This window comes from Palaemon carinicauda, chromosome 26 (assembly GCF_036898095.1).
Source record: "Palaemon carinicauda isolate YSFRI2023 chromosome 26, ASM3689809v2, whole genome shotgun sequence".
NCBI lineage: Eukaryota > Metazoa > Arthropoda > Malacostraca > Decapoda > Palaemonidae > Palaemon > Palaemon carinicauda.
Genome location: NC_090750.1, coordinates 77,069,823 through 77,089,037, shown reverse-complemented (window position 1 = coordinate 77,089,037; position 19,215 = coordinate 77,069,823). Strand labels below are relative to the sequence as shown.

At 35.4% G+C, this 19,215-nt stretch overlaps 1 protein-coding gene across 2 annotated transcripts; it reads right to left on the bottom strand.

Moving 5' to 3' along the window:
- Positions 1-6,140: 6,140 nt before the first annotated feature.
- On the bottom strand, positions 6,141-18,058 carry NAT1 (N-acetyltransferase 1). Of its 2 annotated transcripts, none has more exons than XM_068349781.1 (18): positions 18,004-18,058; positions 17,439-17,562; positions 17,108-17,218; positions 16,103-16,243; positions 14,456-14,644; positions 14,231-14,341; positions 13,947-14,108; positions 13,677-13,796; positions 13,403-13,543; positions 13,177-13,267; positions 12,693-13,009; positions 12,093-12,261; positions 10,857-10,951; positions 10,441-10,662; positions 9,885-10,136; positions 9,567-9,753; positions 8,750-8,871; positions 6,141-7,300 (listed from the first exon to the last, which is right to left on the bottom strand). In XM_068349781.1, exons 4-18 carry the CDS (start codon positions 16,202-16,204, stop codon positions 7,235-7,237), a joined length of 2,346 nt encoding a protein of 781 aa, XP_068205882.1. In that variant the 5' UTR covers positions 16,205-16,243; positions 17,108-17,218; positions 17,439-17,562; positions 18,004-18,058; the 3' UTR covers positions 6,141-7,234. The 2 variants fall into 2 exon arrangements, with proteins under 2 accessions (XP_068205882.1, XP_068205883.1); XM_068349782.1 differs by having other exon boundaries at positions 17,454-17,562; positions 18,004-18,046.
- Positions 18,059-19,215: the final 1,157 nt, after the last annotated feature.

The following is a 19,215-nucleotide window of genomic DNA, read 5'->3' as shown; positions in this document are numbered from 1 at the left end:
TTGTAAACTCAAATGGCTTGCCTTAAGCCCTGTCCACACCATCGAGCATGCCCGACGGGCAAACAGTGATACCAGACCACAATACTTGGTAAGAATGAGGGTTAATGACGTCAGAAGCAGGAAAACCACAGACAGGGATCTGGCATCATACAGTGTTGCCAGATCCCTGCCTTTAGTTTTCCCGCTTCTGACGTCATCAACCCTCATTTTCACTAACTATTGTGGTCTGGTATCACTGTTTGCCTGTCGGGCATGCTCAATCGTGTGGACAGGGCTTTAGCTTTAACCCTGGATAGGTACGGTGGGTCGTACGCGACCCCGAGCGTAAAAAAAAAAGAGGTTTTTCTCACGTGACTCACCCCCGTGACTGAATTTGTGGGTGATCGACCTGCAGGAGGTGTCTCCCCTACACGCTCTAGTAGTGTCCAGATGTGCATTGCTGTAGCTGTACTCCTTCCCCGATTTCTGAGACGCGTCGGGGTCGAGCGCGACCGAGTTTACCCTTCTAAGGTAATTTGCATAATTATCAAAGTTATTACGTATTATGAAATTGTCGTAGAATGGTGCAACTTGTATAGGTTATCAGTTGTGGAAAGTCTTGGTGGATTGTTTGGCTACCATGTGCATGATTTTTTTTTTAGTTAAAATGTCGTTCATCACCACGAGGACCATTTTACCGCGAGTGCCCCTTTTTCATTTTTTTTTCATTTTTTTGCCAAGTCATTTTTCCGTAAGATATTGCCAAATAGTGTCGTAAAACTTTTGCTTGTTTAGTGTTGGAAAGTGTCTAGATGATCTGGCTACCCATGCGTGACTTTGTTTTTGTCAGATACGACGTAGTTATTGGTATATTGGGTATTTAACTGCGGTTGCCAATTTCTGTTTTTTTTTCAATATTTGTAAAAAATTTTACGTAGTAAGGAATTGCCGTATATTATTCATTTTTTTTTTCATGTTTATGTGTTAGAAAGTGTGCCTTGATGGTTGGGCTAACACGTGCATGTCTTTTTTTTTATCTGAGATGCCGTATATTAGAATGTTGGGCATTTTACCGCGAGTGCCCCTTTTTCATTTTTTTTCATTTTTTTGCCAAGTCATTTTTCCGTAAGATATTGCCAAATAGTGTCGTAAAACTTTTGCTTTTTTAGTGTTGGAAAGTGTGTCTAGATGATCTGGCTACCCATGCGTGACTTTGTTTTTGTCAAATACGACGTAGTTATTGGTATATTGGGTATTTAACTGCGGTTGCCAATTTCTGTTTTTTTTCAATATTTGTAAAAAAATTTACGTAGTAAGGAATTGCCGTATATTATTCATTTTTTTTTCATGTTTATGTGTTAGAAAGTGTGCCTTGATGGTTGGGCTAACACGTACATGTCTTTTTTTTTTTATCTGAGATGCCGTATATTAGAATGTTGGGCATTTTTCCGCGAGTGCCCCTTTTTATTTGTTTTGCATTTTTTTGCTTAGTCATGTTACCGTAAGGAATTGGCAAGTAGTGTCGCAAAACTTATATTTTTATAGTGTTGGAAAGTGTTTCTAGATGATCTGGCTACCCATGCCTATTTTTTTTTTAGCCAGATATGGAGTATATATAAGTATGAGTTCGATTTTCCTGTGATTGCCATTTTTTCGTTTTTTCCCATTTCTTTCAAAATTACTACGTACTAAGGAAGTATCACAGAGTAATGATTCATTTATATGTTTATTTGTCGGAAAATGTGCCTTGATGGTTTGCCTAGCACGTGGCTGAAATTTTTTTTTCTGAAATGCCGTATATTAGAATGGCCATTTTTCCGCGAGTGCCCCTTTTTATTTGTTTTGCATTTTTTTGCTTAGTCATGTTACCGTAAGGAATTGGCAAGTAGTGTCGCAAAACTTATAATTTTATAGTGTTGGAAAGTGTTTCTAGATGATCTGGCTACCCATGCCTATCTTTTTTTTTAGCCAGATATGGCGTATATATAGGTATGTGTTCGATTTTCCTGTGATTGCCATTTTTTCATTTTTTCCCATTTCTTTCAAAATTACTACGTACTAAGGAACTATCACAGAGTAATGATTCATTTAGATGTTTATTTGTCGGAAAATGTGCCTTGATGGTTTGCCTAGCACGTGGCTGAATTTTTTTTTCTGAAATGCCGTATATTAGAATGTTAACCATTTTTCCGCGAGTGCCCCTTTTTATTTGTTTTGCATTTTTTTGCTTAGTCATGTTACCGTAAGGAATTGGCAAGTAGTGTCGCAAAACTTATATTTTTATAGTGTTGGAAAGTGTTTCTAGATGATCTGGCTACCCATGCCTATCTTTTTTTTAGCCAGATATGGCGTATATATAGGTATGTGTTCGATTTTCCGGTGATTGCCATTTTTTCGTTTTTTCCCATTTCTTTCAAAATTACTACGTACTAAGGAACTATCACAGAGTAATGATTCCTCTAGATGTTTATTTGTCGGAAAATTTTGTTTACTTCTTTTTTGATTGAATATCATCCAATTTTTTTAGCTAAAATATTATATTGTTTCACATTTTTGTTTTTTTTTCGATTTTATTTCCCTTCAAAAAATTTTTTTTGGGTCAGAATTTCAATTTTATAGTCGTAAAATAATCGACAATTATCCAGCAACCCACCATACAATTTTTATGCATATCAAATAATAATTAGATTAGTAAATAACACCTTGAAATTGACATACCCTTCCTACATTTCAAGTGGCAGATTAGGGAGTCTGAGTCAGTGTGGTTGGCGGCCATTTTGTGGACATATCCGAAGCGTAAGTTGCCCTATCTATATACTTGTTCCCTATAGAATTTGTGATTTTGGTATATTTTTACCTGCATAAATATCATATTATATATTAAATATATGTATTTTTTTACGAAATTTTTAAGTACTCAAAAAATTACCTTTAGATATGGCCCCTGATATAAATGTAATTTACAAAATAATGAAGATTTTTTTACATATTTCTATTTTAGGATAACATATGTTTATGCCCTAAAAAAATTAGCCACTTCCTATTTCATTTGGGTACCCAAAAAAATTCATGAAATTTGGACAAATTTTTTTGGCCAAAAAAAGTTACCCTTTTTTTCTCATTTCAGATCTTCACCTCCATGGGTCTGACTTCATCCAAAATACATCAAGATGTGTCCTAAACATTCAAGAATCAATTCCTAAAAGGATTTGTGTATATATGTATAAACTTTTTTTTTATGAATGTTTATGTCAGGTCTTTTTTTTCCTACTTAATTTTTTAAAATATTTATAATAAATAGTTTTTCAGCAGATGAGTAGTATTTATCTTTACAGTTGTTTTAAGCATTCATTGAAGTTTTTTTTTGGCAAAAGAAAAAAAGAGGTTACTGCAAAAACTGATTTTTCAAGTATTTTTTTTTGGCGTCGGGGTCGTTCGCGTCCGAGTATACCCTTAAAGGGGTGTCCGAGGAGCGTACCTATCCAGGGTTAATGCACTGTTCTTTTGTGACTTTTTTCTTTCTCTGACCTATGGAGATGAGAAGTCTACAAGCGTCACCCATAAACTCACTAATCCATGATAGCACTTCCTGAATAGAGCATAAGTATCCTCATTATTTGTGCAAAACCCTACAAAAATGGCAATGAAATGTGAAAAATGTTTTAGCAAAGTCACATCAGATTTTATCACTGGTACTTAATGCATGAGGTTTACTCAGTGAATGAATAGTGTTAACCACAAACTGTGTTCAGTGTGAATTCTAGTAAAAAAGTTAACTGCAAGTGCTTGTGTAGAGACTGGTAGATTTTAGGAAACTAGAGTAGGATTGATCATCCATGAGAAATCATCTTTTGTTTTTGTGAATACAAACTTTAGTCCTTTAGCACGGGTAAGATTCTGGCAAAAGCTGGCAACTGCTACTTATTCACTGGTGATCCATGTCTGACTGGCTGACTGCACTGAACCTCCATTCCGATTCTGGCATTTGTGTTGAAAAGTATTGTTCCCAACACTTTTCAGCTGGCCTAAGGTTTAATATTCTCTTTCTCATTACAATGAGTGTGAAAGTACTTGATAGAATGTGCTCATGTCCAGAACTGCTGGATTGACACTGGAACCTTATGAGTAAGGTTGAGGTTGATCCTCCCCCTGATTCCCCTTGTGATGTGCAGGGAGCGGTTGGCCTTCCAGGGGATGAGATTTTAGAGTAGGAAGAAGAAATTCAAGTGTGATCATTCTCCCTCGGTTTCATCAAGATCAGGAAAGATACTGTAGTCCTGACTACAACCGAAATTTGCCCCTCCAGCTCAACGCAGGGCAAACTGTAGATCAACAACTTTGGCATTTAAGGGCAAGCGTCCAATCTCTGAAATCCGGAGAAACGCCTCCGCCTTTTTCGCTCCCCAAGAGTATGGACTCCCACTACAGACTTTATCTCACTCCGCATACTCCACTGGTATTAAGGAAAGTGGTTACTTGGGCTATAGATCAGTTGATCATCCTACTTTAACTAAACCAGCAAAGAGCACTCCTGGACTATTTCTCTGCATTCTTAAGGTTTACGATAAACAGAATGCAACCCCCGGCTACAACTACGAGAATGAGATTCTCAGGAGTGTGTGCCTTATAATTATATATAACTTCCAAAAGAGTAGTCAAGAGGACGGAAGGGAAGGCATTTCAAGGGCACACCTCTTGAACTTCTAAGAGAAAAGCCATAAAGTGGCTGACATTTCTTTTCCAAGGATTGTGATAGACAACAAGAAAGAGCACTAACCCAAGATCTCTCCTTTCCTGTTAAGGAATATAAAGGAGTGTCACGCTTCAAGGTGGTAACTATCTGTCAGAGTAAGAGTTGCTTCTCTGGAAGTAAAGAAAGGGGATCTCCATCCTACAGATGCTAGACAATAACTTCCAAAGTTTACGAGTGATTTAAATTCTCTGATTTGGTTTTAGTGCTAAAGTAAACTATTTTATTGAACAAGAAATATAATTTTCAGTGTTTTAGGTTATTTCTATATGCAAGACATTGTATTGGTGTTATTGGGATTTTATTTTACCACTGACTTGGCAATTTGGTAGTGCTCGGTCCTTCCGCTGCAATCCCTTTAGGGGGAGAACTTCCTCCCCACTAGAAGGTCTATACCAAATAACTACGGGTAATTTTGGTCTTGTACTCTATCTTTTAATTTTAGAAAATTGATTAACAGCAAGTTTACTGATGGGATTATATACTGATGCAGTACTTTTTTTCCCAGTGATTTTTTATTGCTATTTAATTATACTGTATACAGTACTTGGAAATACATCATCACTACAGCGTATAGCAATATATAAGATGTACTGTACATGCAATTTTTAAACAGAGCAAAATGTAAGATTATCCTTTTTGAAACTCAGTCTGCCCAACTCAAGGAGAGAGTGAGCAATGAAATTGAAATAAAAATGAGAATTTGTACCTTTTAGAGATAGTTTTATTTATAAACTAACGGCAGCTACTGTATGCATGACTGTAGCTTTCAGAGTACAAGATTGTCCCTAAATTGTCATAGCACTCTTTTCAAGCTCGTTTGGAATCTCTCATTTAGTAAACTGAGGCAACACTTTCCAGCCAGGTAAAAGGGTGCCATTGCTGGCCAAGCATTATTACCTATAAATAAATTACACTGGTAAAGTATTTATCAATGGGGGTCATATCAAGCTACCATAGAATATATAAAAAAAAAAAAAAAATGGTCTAATCTATCACAGAGGACTTTTTCATTGGGAAAATTTAACCTTTACCTCTACTCCTTTCAGTCACTTGTTAATCATAGCACAAAGTGCCTGGCTGATCAAATTTTTTTTCCCCATCTATAAAACTCAATTCACAAATTTTCTTTATTTGCAAATTCAAACAATCAGGAGAGGTTATGGTGCTAGTGAAAGTCAGTCAATTGCAGGACTACTGAAGATAACTTCTGATAAATCACTAATTTACAAAAGTGTCATAGTATAGTTAAAATTCTAGAGCAATTCCAAGTCACTAATAGAACCAAAAATGAAAAGGAGTGTAAAGATAATTTACAATGAGTCATTATATAAAATCAATTCACAGATGTTGCCTAATATTTTATTCAACACTTGTAACCACAATAATAAAAGGAGCATAAACACGCTAGTTTTAGTGACGTTTATTATTGGTCAGTGCGACAAAATGTGCTACAGCCGCATAGAGAACAGCAAAGTAGTGAAAAAGATATCCAAAACTTTAGGCTACTAATTATGGAATGATTTTCTCAAGTCACTCTATACCTAAATGACATAAGGAAGAAAAAAAAAGGGGGCTTTATAAAATGGTTCAATCTAAAGATGTTTTTTTATCTCTCCAGAGAATACATCTTAGTTTGACCAGTCAACAATCCTACAAAGTGATACGTCTTCATCAATAAATAAAAAAATCAAGTGACATGCAATGGTATTTCACAGACATTTATTTATATTTGAGTATAAAATATTCCATCAATTCTCTCGGCATTCATTTCTCATAAATAAAGAGATAATCACCTTCACTCACAATGTTACAATTCAATGTTTGGCTAAAAAGTGAAAATAAAGCTCTTTAGTACCTAAAAGTCAGAGGAAAGGTTTTTCTTTTTTTTAAAAAAGGTAAATATTGGTAAATATCCTAGTGCTGACTAAATACATTGCTAATAACACCTAGTGTTGACACAGTATACAGTGTTGACACAGTTTAAAAGTCATTCAAGCTTGAGAAAGTATGATAAGAGATTATATATATGTATAATATAGTTTATACAGTACAACACTAAGGCATCATTTCACTTTTTAGTTTTTCTTTTTTTTTTGTGTAATTTTCACATTACATTTTTATATTTTGACCAGCTTTGACACTGGAATCGGAACACTTCTGTATTTCCACATTTTTCAACTTTGTCAACCAGGCTTAAATACTTTCAAATTCCTTTATAAAACCACGTCATCATAACTGCTAGAGCTTGTTCCCAGAAGTTCTGTGACAGGTACCTGTTTTAATGTCACACCATCAGACCGTATGAAATCAAAACCCACAAAGCATTAGAAACAGGGCACTCTCAAAGCAAGGACAGATTTATCAAGCATATTACTGTTTTAGTGCTTTATATTTATAGTGTTATGCTCATCCATTTCAATGCCTCTTCTCCATTAAAAACCACATCCTTTTTTTTATTCACTTTCCGATTTGTTCATAAAACTTTCTTGATATCTAAAATGTTTATGCTTCTTCTTCTTCCTCTTCATCTTCCTCTGTTTCTTGCAGCCAGGTAAGCCACTGGTTGACCTGAAGAAGAAGAAACTCGTGAGCAACTCCAAGAAATATATTGCATAACTTCATTCAAGATTTCACCCACCTCTGGTAACGTACTTGCTGACAGAAGCACTTCGTGTAAAAATCACTGAGTGGGATCTATCCATATTTCTGTAGCTTTATACATTTATAGCAATTCTATATCCCTATTCAATTTAATAAAAATTAAAAAAGTGAATTTTAATACCTTATTTCTATACTCACCTGATGTCCATATTACTTCACACTTAAAGCATACTTATATAGAGGTTTAACTAAATATCTAGTCTAGTATTGAAAATCTAGAGGCTAATGGAAATATCGACGAATCCAGAAGACATCCGTAACACACTCTAATAACTTAGTCAACTCTTCTCAGGTGTATTCTTTTGATATAACTAATGACTAAAACAAGACAAACAACAAACCCACAACGTGGTTATTACCATTGGCCACTAGATACTCTTAAATACTTTAGAAAATTTGTCTATTACCCTGTGAAGCGTCAGCTACATAATATGTTCACCACAAATCTACTCCGTACTGCCTTCAACTGGATATTATCTTCATAACTTTAAAAGTCATCGGTCACGTAATAAAACGTTCACTCCCATAGAAATTATAGGAACACTACTTGGGAACAGCATATGCAAGCTGTAAATGGAATGTCATATGGTGTATGGAAAATCTTTTTCTGAAGGTCGCTTGACATTAGACAACTGGTACCGTCTGGTTTCCTTTCAGTTAGCTTTAGGCATTTATGTAGAGGGCAATTGTTTCGCTTTTTTCATAATGAGCAGCCTAGATACAAGGCATATTTCTTTAGATGAAATACTAGAAGAGTCATAATGATAAAAGAATAATAATAATGGAGGAATGTAGAGAGTAGAGGTCCCCCCCCCCTTTTTTTTTTCATTTGTTGATGTCGGCTACCCCCCAAAATTGGGGGAAGTGCCTTGGTGTATGTATGTATGTATATTTTTCATTCTGTACTATGTTGCCGTTTGAAATAAAATAGTATTAATTTGTGTTTTAATCCATTTAATTAATATTCCTATATTTAACTATAAATATGAGTTATAAGTATGAAAATTAATAACAAACTATCATTAGTGAATTGACTTAACTGCTGAGAAAAAAAAAAATGCTGGTATTCTAGCACTAAGGGGGGAGACTTTAACAGGTTAAAAGGAAAGAAATGTAATTCATTACTGAAGCAATGTGAACATCAGGAAAGGTTCATGAAAATAAAAGCAAAATCATAATAATGTGCATTTGTCAAAAGGAATTTTCTCTCGCCAAAATGCAATATACACTTGACCATCTTTGTTTATATTTTCCTTCAAAATAAGACCTAAGGTAGATAACACCATCAAAAGTTTGTTGTTAAAATAATCACTTACCTGACAGAAAGAAAAACCATTTTTAAGTTATTGTACTTACTTGGAAAAGTGCTTTGCCTTTGCCAGGATAATCCTGACTTAAATCTTCTTTCCATGTTAAGAATGCATCTTCTTCGATAATTTCTAAGTCGTAAAGGTTCACAAACCATCGCAGCAACATACCTAAAACGAGCATGTCAACTTTCATTATTAATTCAAACTTGACACTGCTGTTTACTTTTTACCTGTCTGATGACTGACCTTTTCACCTACTGACCCCATTTCTTTCTCCAAATTTAATCTTTCAAGAACAATCTTTGAACAAACCCAAAAACATATTAGAAAGATGTCTACGATAATCTAGTTGAACAGTACTAAAGTAACCATACTAAAAACAAAGGATAATTGTCTAAATTATTCTAATTACACTGGTGTTCAGTAGCTCTGTACATATGACTTAATACTATATAGCAATACTGAACACCATATTAACTTTTCCAGGACCCCATACTTCAGTGACATATAAACTCCCTAAAGTACAGACAACTTGCTATCACTTTATAACACCAACATCATAATTTTACCGTTTTTAAAATACTTTACTAACTTAATCCAGGGAGACATTATAAGACTATGCAGACTGTTGAATTCCAACCTATACCAGCACAATCTTCCTGAACTTCCATCATGTTTAGGTCTTTCATCCAATCCCCTTTTTACAACTACTATTCAGTCTAAAGATACCATCTTCGATCGCCCGATATATTCCTACTGTATAAGAGGTATGTAAGTAAGAAATTTGAACTTTCAATTTACTCTTTACAACTACTTGTATCAGAGGTATACAACTGGGAATTTTGAACTTTCAATTTACTCACCCTTTGGAAAGTTGTGTGTATATGTGAAGACCTGAAGGGCATAAATTGCAGTCACTTGCAGTGGCAAATGATCATGCAAAAAGGCTTGGAAAACTTGCTTAAACTTGGCCAAGAGCTCTTGCTCTCTTTCAATCACCAATTTCTCTGGGACTGATGTTGGGTCTGATTCAGGAATTAGAGTAGTTTCCTAAAAAAGATAAAATAAAAACATTACAACACTACAGTGAAACAGTGAAGTACAAAGACGGGTGGGTGGAAAATTATATCAAATAAAGCAAACTTTAATAACTTCAAAACATAATTTCAAGGGAGAATTACCTGTACAATATATTTAACCAAGACAGTCATTAAGGCATTAATAAACCCAGGAGCAGTATGGTGCTCAGGATCAAGTGTGTCCTTGATGTACTTATAAAAAGCATGTGGTGTTGGGTCAGCAAGTAATCCCCGCCACAAATCTGACTGAATTCTTAGTAGGGGAAAGAGGAAGGAGAGTTCACGATCCTCTAGAAGATCAGCTAGTTTCTCCTTCGTTCGGTCCGACTCGGGAAGTAAGTTCAGCAAGTTTACCTGAGGAAATTTTTTTGTAATCTTTACTTGCATAAACATTAATTCACTAGACTCCAAACATAAAAACCGTTCAACGTATTTAAAATACTGTACCATACGGTACATGGAAAAGGCTAAACCATTTATACTTTGATGAAAGAACAAATACGAAATTTTCACACAAATTACATTACTTATATATTAAAAAAAACGGGGTGTCTTATTAACAGCAAAAATTTATCTTACTTCAAGGTAATATTAAGAAAACTTTTATTAAGTGGTATAAACAATATTTCATAAGAACAAATTTAAAGTATCATCTTACCTTGCTTTCATTGAAAGTCTGAGTTAATGTTGACTTTCCTTGTAGTTTGTGCAAAGTCTGAAGGGTCAATAAGAAAAGTGGAAAATGCTGACCACCCTCTAATGGTTCAGCTACATCAGCCAAAGACAGTGTCCCTGAGCTGACCAAATACCCCAAAATCCCGGCCATATGCGATTTGACCCTCGGGATTTCAGTCACCAGGTCATCCAGCTGACCAAGAACCTGAAATAGGAAAAAAAATTAATAATGATTCAAGTTAACAAGTGAGTAAACATCAATTTACCAATAAAAAAAAAAAAATTAAAACATGAACTTAGAATTTACTTAAACAGACTGGCAAAAATAAACAAAATTTGATCAACTCAAAACACCACAAAATAAAAAGTAAACATTATATCTGCAATATCTTTCCTCACCTGCTTCACCCCATCAAACAGTCGGTCAACATTTATAAGACTATCGGCACCAAGACGTTCCAACAGGCGACTTCCTAGTTCTCGGTTGCTCTCGGCTGAGGATGTAAAAATAATTCTAATAACAAGCTTGAAACAGGTACACATCATAAACCAGGATTTGGCAATATTTTATCAAAAAATACCTTCATTTTTCTATGGAAGCTTGTAAACTACTGTACATAATATCCTTCCAATTTATAACAAAATTTGGTGAAAATATCGTAGACTTGATCATATTGAAAGTTGTGTAATTAAGAAGGCAAACCAAAAATATTAACAGGCAGTTATCCTACATTTCAATAAACACCTGGCATATGGCAAAGTTTATTCCCCAAAATTTACCAATTGCAATTAAGTCAGAAACAAAGAAGTGGGAGGAAGTCCTTCAGAAATGTGGACATGAAGTTTGCTTCTTAAGTGCACAGATAGTTAAAAAAAGGTTACTTTGTGACAAGTGTAAAATGGGATGGCAAACCACTCAAACTACTTCCAATGGTAGATAATTTAAATGATTAAAAACAAAGACTCTAAAAGAACTTTGAATTTACTTTCAAGTCATGTAAAGTGAGTAAACATTCACAAATCCTGTGCCAAGAGCTTGGTATTTACAAATAATAAATGTTCACCTAACTATATACATATGCCGTATAGCAGAGATACCATTATATAAACGAAGAAATAAAGTACAGGAAAAGTTCCACAAGTGAGTTTTCAAGTCCTTCTAAACACTGCAATGGATTTTTGTATTCATTATGAAGGTCTGTTCTGCATTTGGCATTATATAATTGAATTAAGTACCGATAAATGATACTACATGGATACACTCCAACATTTATTCTGACCAAACCAGTCATATCATACAAATCTAAACAGAAAGCATACCTGTCACGAAAAAACACAATGGAAGAACAAGAACATTCTAGAAGATACAGGCTCAGCCATGGTGGAAAACTAATGAACACATCTACATTCTATGCAGCAAAGAATCCAGTAACCAGCCAGTGTGGGTATTACCAAGTCGTCACTAGCTAAGTCCTTGAAAAACCCATTTAAAAGCTTTCTATGGTTTTATATCTTTGCTTGGAAGACATTCCAGATAACAACAAAGAATCGGCTTCCACATCTAAACAATATAGGGGATCTTTTATTTACAATTAACTCCCTATGAAAAAAAAAAAGGCAAAATATTTCACTAACCTTCTTGCCTAAGGAGGAAAGTTATAATAGTATGGGTTGCTTCAGCAGTGTATCTCTCTGGCAACTTAACACTCCTGTAATTCTCAACAGCTTCGTCCATGTTTTGCTCTTTCAGAAGTTCCTCAAAGACGTTTTTCACCCGTCGAAGCCACTCCTCACGACTTGGGCCCTAAAAATTCAAAGACGGGTTGAAAATATAAATGACCAAGTCCTTGAGCATATAAATTATTAGCTATTATCATAATCATTAAAATCCACCAAATCACACAAACAGAATACACCGCAGTAGTATGTATATAGGAATGATTGTAGACTATTTCCAAACTTGATCAAAACCACCAAATACTGAACTACATTACCCATAACCTCATCACCCATATTGTATAAATAAAAATTTCTTGAAATGTAGGGAATTTGATACAATGCGTTGAAAGATGACGATACAAGAAAACGAACGTTACAGAAAGCTTCCTGAGTCACTAATTAGGGGTTACATGGCTATGTTAAAGAGGGTAATTTTTGCTTTTTCATACAATTTAGCAGTAACTAAACATTATACTCAGTCCTTTTTACTTATATAACAATAACTACAAAACATACCTTGTCCTTTTTGTTAGCACGCTGTTTATCTGTTGAGGCCTGTCTGATAAGTATGGGTGGATCCTTGATGAGAGGGGGAGTGGGTTTCTGGTTAGGAGGTTGTGGTTGTGGGGCAAGTGGCAGAGAGGAGCGGTTGTGGTCACCAGTTTGCTGTTGTCCTAGAGCACTCTGAGGTAGGACTCCTGGAGTCTTGGGCTTAAGCAACATGCTTGATACAGCAGGACGCAAGGAAACTTCCCCATCCGGGCCACTAGAACCTCCACTGCTGTTCTGACTGAAGATCTTCTTGAAACGAGGTGGCAAGTCCTTGTTTGTAACTGTTGAAAATAAAATTACATTAATAAAAAACCTAATGGTATTCAATCATTCATTTTACAACAACTACATCCTAAATCTAATGCTATTTAGGCATTTAGTACTGAACTTTCTTTCAGACATTAAACACTTATTTAAACCAAGCTAAATAATATAATGTACAACTTACTATTGCTATAATTTTGTTGTTGATTATACTGGTTATTCTGCTGCTGTCTATTGAAGTTCTGGTTGTTGAAATGCTTATTCTGGTTAAAACTCTGAAAAGATTGATGTATATTATATTATATTATATACTATATACCTCTACTGTATATGTTTGAAGTTTGGCATTTTTCCACTCATCAGGAAAGACTCCACAGGAAAATACGGACAGGGGGAAGAGAGATACTAACCCCTTGCTGTTGGCGTGGTCTGTAGCTTCCATTAGTGTCGTATCCATATTTTTCAGGTTGGGAAGAGATTACTCCAGGACCAGTGCCCAGAGTTACTGCACCCATAAACATGTCCTCCAACCCTGTCCGGTTACCTCCCGACTAACATGAAATTTTGTCAGAAAAATTATGAGCTGGTTCTGTACAGGTATACATTTTGCTATATCTCAACTAAAAACACAAGTTTAATATATACGGAGTCTAAAATTTTTCCTTTGTATACACCACAACTCACCTGTGGGAAGAAAGAAGGAACACCAGCAAGAGGAGATATAGGACCAGAAGAGCGGGGAGGTCCATGTGACGATGGTGGGGGAATATACACACCCAGGTCATGAGCCGCCTCTTCACGCACCTATAAATGATAAAAAATTCAATCTACTGTAGTACTATAAACATTCTCCAAGCAAATCACTTCACTTGTCAAAGTATGGTAAAGCATGAATCCTTGAAACATATGTACTGAACAGAAAATTTACTTTTAGCCCATATTACACCTACATACCTGGCGGATTGTACGAGGGCCATCCACCTGGGCAACCTTTCGTGGGACCCAGTTAGCTGCACGCAAGTCCAACACATCTTGCAGCATGAAGCGAATTCTTGAGAATAGCTCCGCATTGCTACTCAGCTGGTACATGCGCTCAAAGTACTGGTCCATCAAGTTCTGTTGAGAAAAATACCCAAAATATAGGACCAAAAAAAAAAAAAATTCTATGATATTTTCAACTTAAAAGAACAATATACATAGAGACATTGATTTACAAGTTATTCATTTAGATATCTTACCTTAGCCATGGGCTTGTCCAGCACCTTACCACAGGTCCTCATTATCTGGCACAAACACTCCAAATCCTCAGCCAAGTCAACCACTTGTCGACGCCTACGCTTCTCCAGCAACTGGAAATTATAATTGAATCATTATCAATTGTATCCCTATAGTTTAAATGACCCGTAAGTTTAAATCGCCTGAATATCAATTTCAATGACAAAATACATAAATTATTCTCTCACCTGCTGGATACAGCGATGGAGAATGTTCTCCTGAATGATCTCCAACTTCCCAAGTTCACCAATGAAGCGGAGGTTGCCCACCATTTTGCGTCTGGCTGCTGCCCGCTCCTCCTCCTGTTCAGGGGATAGTACTGCTCCCTCCGATCCATCCCAAGCCTCAGAGGCTCTACGCCTCCTTTCAAATTCATCCTGCAATAAAAAATTTAGATATAAATACAGCTCCATACTTGGTTATAATCATCATAACGACCTAATGTTTCGGGGGTAAAATAAAACTTTTACTCACAATACGCATGTTTTTCATTGCATTTAAGCATTTAGGCTATATAGGCCTGCGGTGGAATATAAGAGGCTATTTGGCACCCAGAAGCAAAGGGAAAAATCCAGCAGTTGCACTAGTAAGTAGACGGATGAATAGAAAGAGATAGGGGTACAGAAGTGGAGCAGGGTTGGAGAAAGAAAGCAAACTGTAATGTGTGATGTGGTACCCGAAGGGTACTTTTTTTTCCACTGCATCGATAGTAAAAAAAAATTCCTCCATGAAAATCCGCAGTAAAGCAGATACTCTATTCTTTAATAATTATGGACTTTACCAAGTATAAAACTACTACTTACATGATAATACTCAGAGTAAATGGGGGGATTCAAAGATTTCTATGACTTGCTATAAATCATAGCACGGAAGTAATTAAGTTCTGCTTAGTTAGTGCTTCATGCATGTTGCACAAGATTTTTCATAATTTATCCTTTACATTAGGATTATTACCCTGTACTATCCCGTAAATAGTACTAAGTATGCAGTTAATACCAAGTCTTTTCTCCACTTAAGATTAACAACTACATAGTATTTTAGAAGCTTCATTCCAGTTGTAACTAGATTGTCGAATGATTTTGTTGGATATTAACTTGAAACTTGTTTTAAATGCTTAAAAATAGATCAAATTGACAAAGTCCATTTCACAATCTGTATAAGAGATTTCTTAATGCTCTGTTATTGATCTTGAAATATTTTACACAAATTTTCTATTATTTCTGGCATATAGTTCATTAGTTAACTACCTCCTTTCCCCATTGGGATACTTTCCTTGTTGGACCCCTTGGCCTTGTAGCATCCTACTTTTATAATTACTTATAGTTTGGCAGGTAATAAAAATTCCTCACCAATAATCCTATCTGATAATACCAGCATCTGATCAAGCAAATGTAAAATAAGGTGTTAATAGAAGGTTACAAAAGTTATTTCCTTCCAAGAATTTTTTCCATCCCACGCATATGTTATACCACACTAACAGCCTTGGGCCTCAAGAAACCAAAAAGAAGGATTATCAAACTTCAGCTTGAAGATAAACTAGTAGCCGATAGTATAACAAGCAATAGGAATTTTCCCCGTGACACCTCACTATCCAGAGGTCACTCCCAAACATAGTTCGTAGCTTTGACTGTTCAAGCTTTGCCAAAGCTGTCCACATGAAACAAAGGGTTTGTTTCCTTTTCAGAAAAATATGCAATTAAAATTAATGGCCCTTTACAGTAATACAATTAATCACAAGATCTGTGATATTCCATTTAAATTTTGTACCTTTAAAAAAGGTCACCACATAATTCAATAGCACACTCCCAACGTAATCAACAAATTTTTAAGCTTACCTGGCACTTGCTTAAGAGAAGACGATTAAATGTACAAGGTCCGTCAGGGGGATCAAAATTTGGAGCTTCTTCTGACAGCCGTTTGCACAGCTGTGCGTACATAGAACAGTACTTGGGTTCATCGAGGGCCTTCTCAAAGATCTGCAAAAATACAAAAAATAAGAAATAGCCCTAAAACCTTCAAGACATTAATAATAAAATAGTATACAATACAATAAAGTATATAATCAAGTCGCCATACAGCAGTTCACTTATAGCTCCATCAGTTTATGTAAATTTATATTGTAGACTTTATATCGAGGGGTTCTAAGAGCAAGTAAGTTATATATTTAATGTTTTGACTATTTTTGTCAGTCATTTTTGTATATATAACTTTAAACTTATAAAAATAATAAAACTAAATAATGAAAAAATATACCGTAAATTTCTGTATCTACTAAAGTTTTTTCTGATATCTGTTGCAGGGGGAGGGAATTGGAATGGAACATTTGCGATAGCCAAGGACTTATTGTATAACAATTGTCTAAAACATAACAATAGTCAAGAACTGCTAAGCAATAAGCTCTGCAGATTATGTTTGTAACCTCAAACATTCACCATTTTTTATGTGAGACGTAGTTAAGCACAATTACAGCATTGTGACATTTTATAAAGCATTTATTTCCTATTTAAAAAAAAAAATTTCCTAGTAAATTTTCATCTCATTGCTCAGTAGTTACCAGTTTGAAATAAACTACCTATAACCACAAAAAAGTTTAATGATTAGTGTAGTTTTAGGTCATAAGGCCAAATGATATGGAAAGACTACTAAATACTCAATTCTTAATACTGTTTAGGTTGTAAGGGCAAATATATGAATTACTCATTAACATTTCATTTTTAATATTGGTTTTGAACCAATCACGAAAAACATACAAACAAAACCCAAAAGAGAAAATCGTGATTGAAAATTCTGATTGCTTTCCATACATTTGACCACTTGGTAAACATATGAATAACACTTACCAGCAAAATGACCCCTTTGAGAATAGTAGTTGAATCAAGCCCTACATTTAGGATGTCATTGCTTAGCTTATGGAACTTCTCAGGGGTGAGTTTGTTAAGAACTCCTCGTACCTAGAACATGGAGAAAAAAAAAAACAGAAATGTCAACAATTTTACGCATGCATGAGGGTCTGCTACATCGAGTATATAGCACTACAATATGTATAATTTTATAAAACAGGTGTATATACAATGTTTGATCAGAAGGGTTCTCCTTCCCATGAAATCAATATTTATTCATTGGATTTTGTTTTACAGAAACTAGGCTGCTACGAATCAAGAATTAGCTTACATTGGAAGTTCCTACCTTTCTAAAAGTAAGGTCATATTTATTGTCTGGGGTAAGTGCATCTCGTCTCAAGCTAGAAGGAGGGATCCATCGCCTTTTGCTGCTGGACAGGGAACGTAAATCGTCCCTGAAAAAAAAATCAATACATCAAATCCAAATAATTTTTCTTGGATAATGTCAACAACTAATCAAATCGTCATGATACATCTCTTGGCTCATACAGTATTACTTCTATCATTTTATTTTCCAGCAACACAATTGCCAATAATAACTATAATCAATTCTTTTTAGTGAGGCAGATCCGACTCGCAGGGGTACCCTTTTAGCTCGGAAAAGTATCCTGATCGCTGATTGGTTGAACAAGATAATTCTAACCAATCGGCAATCAGGAAACTTTTCCGAGCTAAAAGGGGACCGCTGCGAGTCGGTACAAGAGTGTCTCATTAAAAAAATTGAGTATATACAAGCAAATAAGAGCCTAACCACAAATTCTTCAATAAAAAAAATGAAATGAGTGTTGCCTCAACATACTGAAGAAATGATCTCATGTCAAGCTGCCTCGACTTACCTTCCTCCCACGGAGCGAGAAGCACCCCCCTGGCTCCTCTGCCCGTCCGTTGTTGCTTGTTGGTAACCCACCCTGATAAAATATGGTTCTCTTCACGAAATATGTGTGAGCTCCTGGAAAAAAAATATAAATATTGAAAATCTTCATTTTTATAAGTTGCAAAAATCAAATCTACATATAATTATATTTACTATCATCCCTTTTCTACATATTGCATGAACAAATAAAGTGTTAAAGATTTGAATTAATTTAACCCAATTATTTGAAAATCAAAACTTGCATCTTTTCCAAATAACCAACACCTGGGATATACAGTATTGTATACCATACACCAATAAACCACTGCATCCCATTCCTTGAAATATTGCTGCACAAAATTATTGATAAGAGTATTTTTCTGAAAATTAAATATTACCCAGTAGAATCGCATGGCTTACTGTCTACAACTTTTTACTCTTTAGCCCCATTTAAGATATTTACAACCCATAATTTCAAACAAATTTATATCAATATTTTAAACACATTTTCCTAAAATATTGTAAATCTTTATAGCAATTTGTATTTCTATTACTATACAAAACAGTGTCCTTAATAGAATGAGTATACTGGAACATCCATAGAAGTTTTAAAAAAGTAGGTCCAGTAGTTAGAGGTATGGAAGTAGACGAAAACACCTGCCTGTATAACCACTTTTGACCTTTAGCCAGGGTGGTTGAAATGGAGAGTGGGATAAGTAATACATTCAGGTTTGTATAGTTACGAAAAATGGAAAACCTTTAAAAAAAAAACAGGATTTGTTCCTAAACATTACCCATCGATCCATAACTAAGAGACTGCACAACTACTTTTGCCGACGTAGTGATGAGTGTATGTCTTGAAGGGTAGACCCTATCATATCCTCTTCAGGTAAGAAAGAATGCAAGAGCCCAAGTCGAGGAAGACGGTCAACAAACCCCAGGACTAAGTTCATTAGGAGATAAGACAGCTCGAGACTTCCCTTGACCCTGGACTGTGCAACTATGGGGGAGGGGGGGGAAGGGGATGAAAAACACTTGCCAAATAATTTAGCAGATTATTTTTGCTCCCAGAAATACAACTTCTTAAATCGAAGTAAAGATCTGGCCACGTTTAAACAGAAGACAGGAAATGGGAACGGCAGCAAATGGTCCCGTTCCGTGCCCATGAGCCAATTTCAGACACCGGTAATGGACC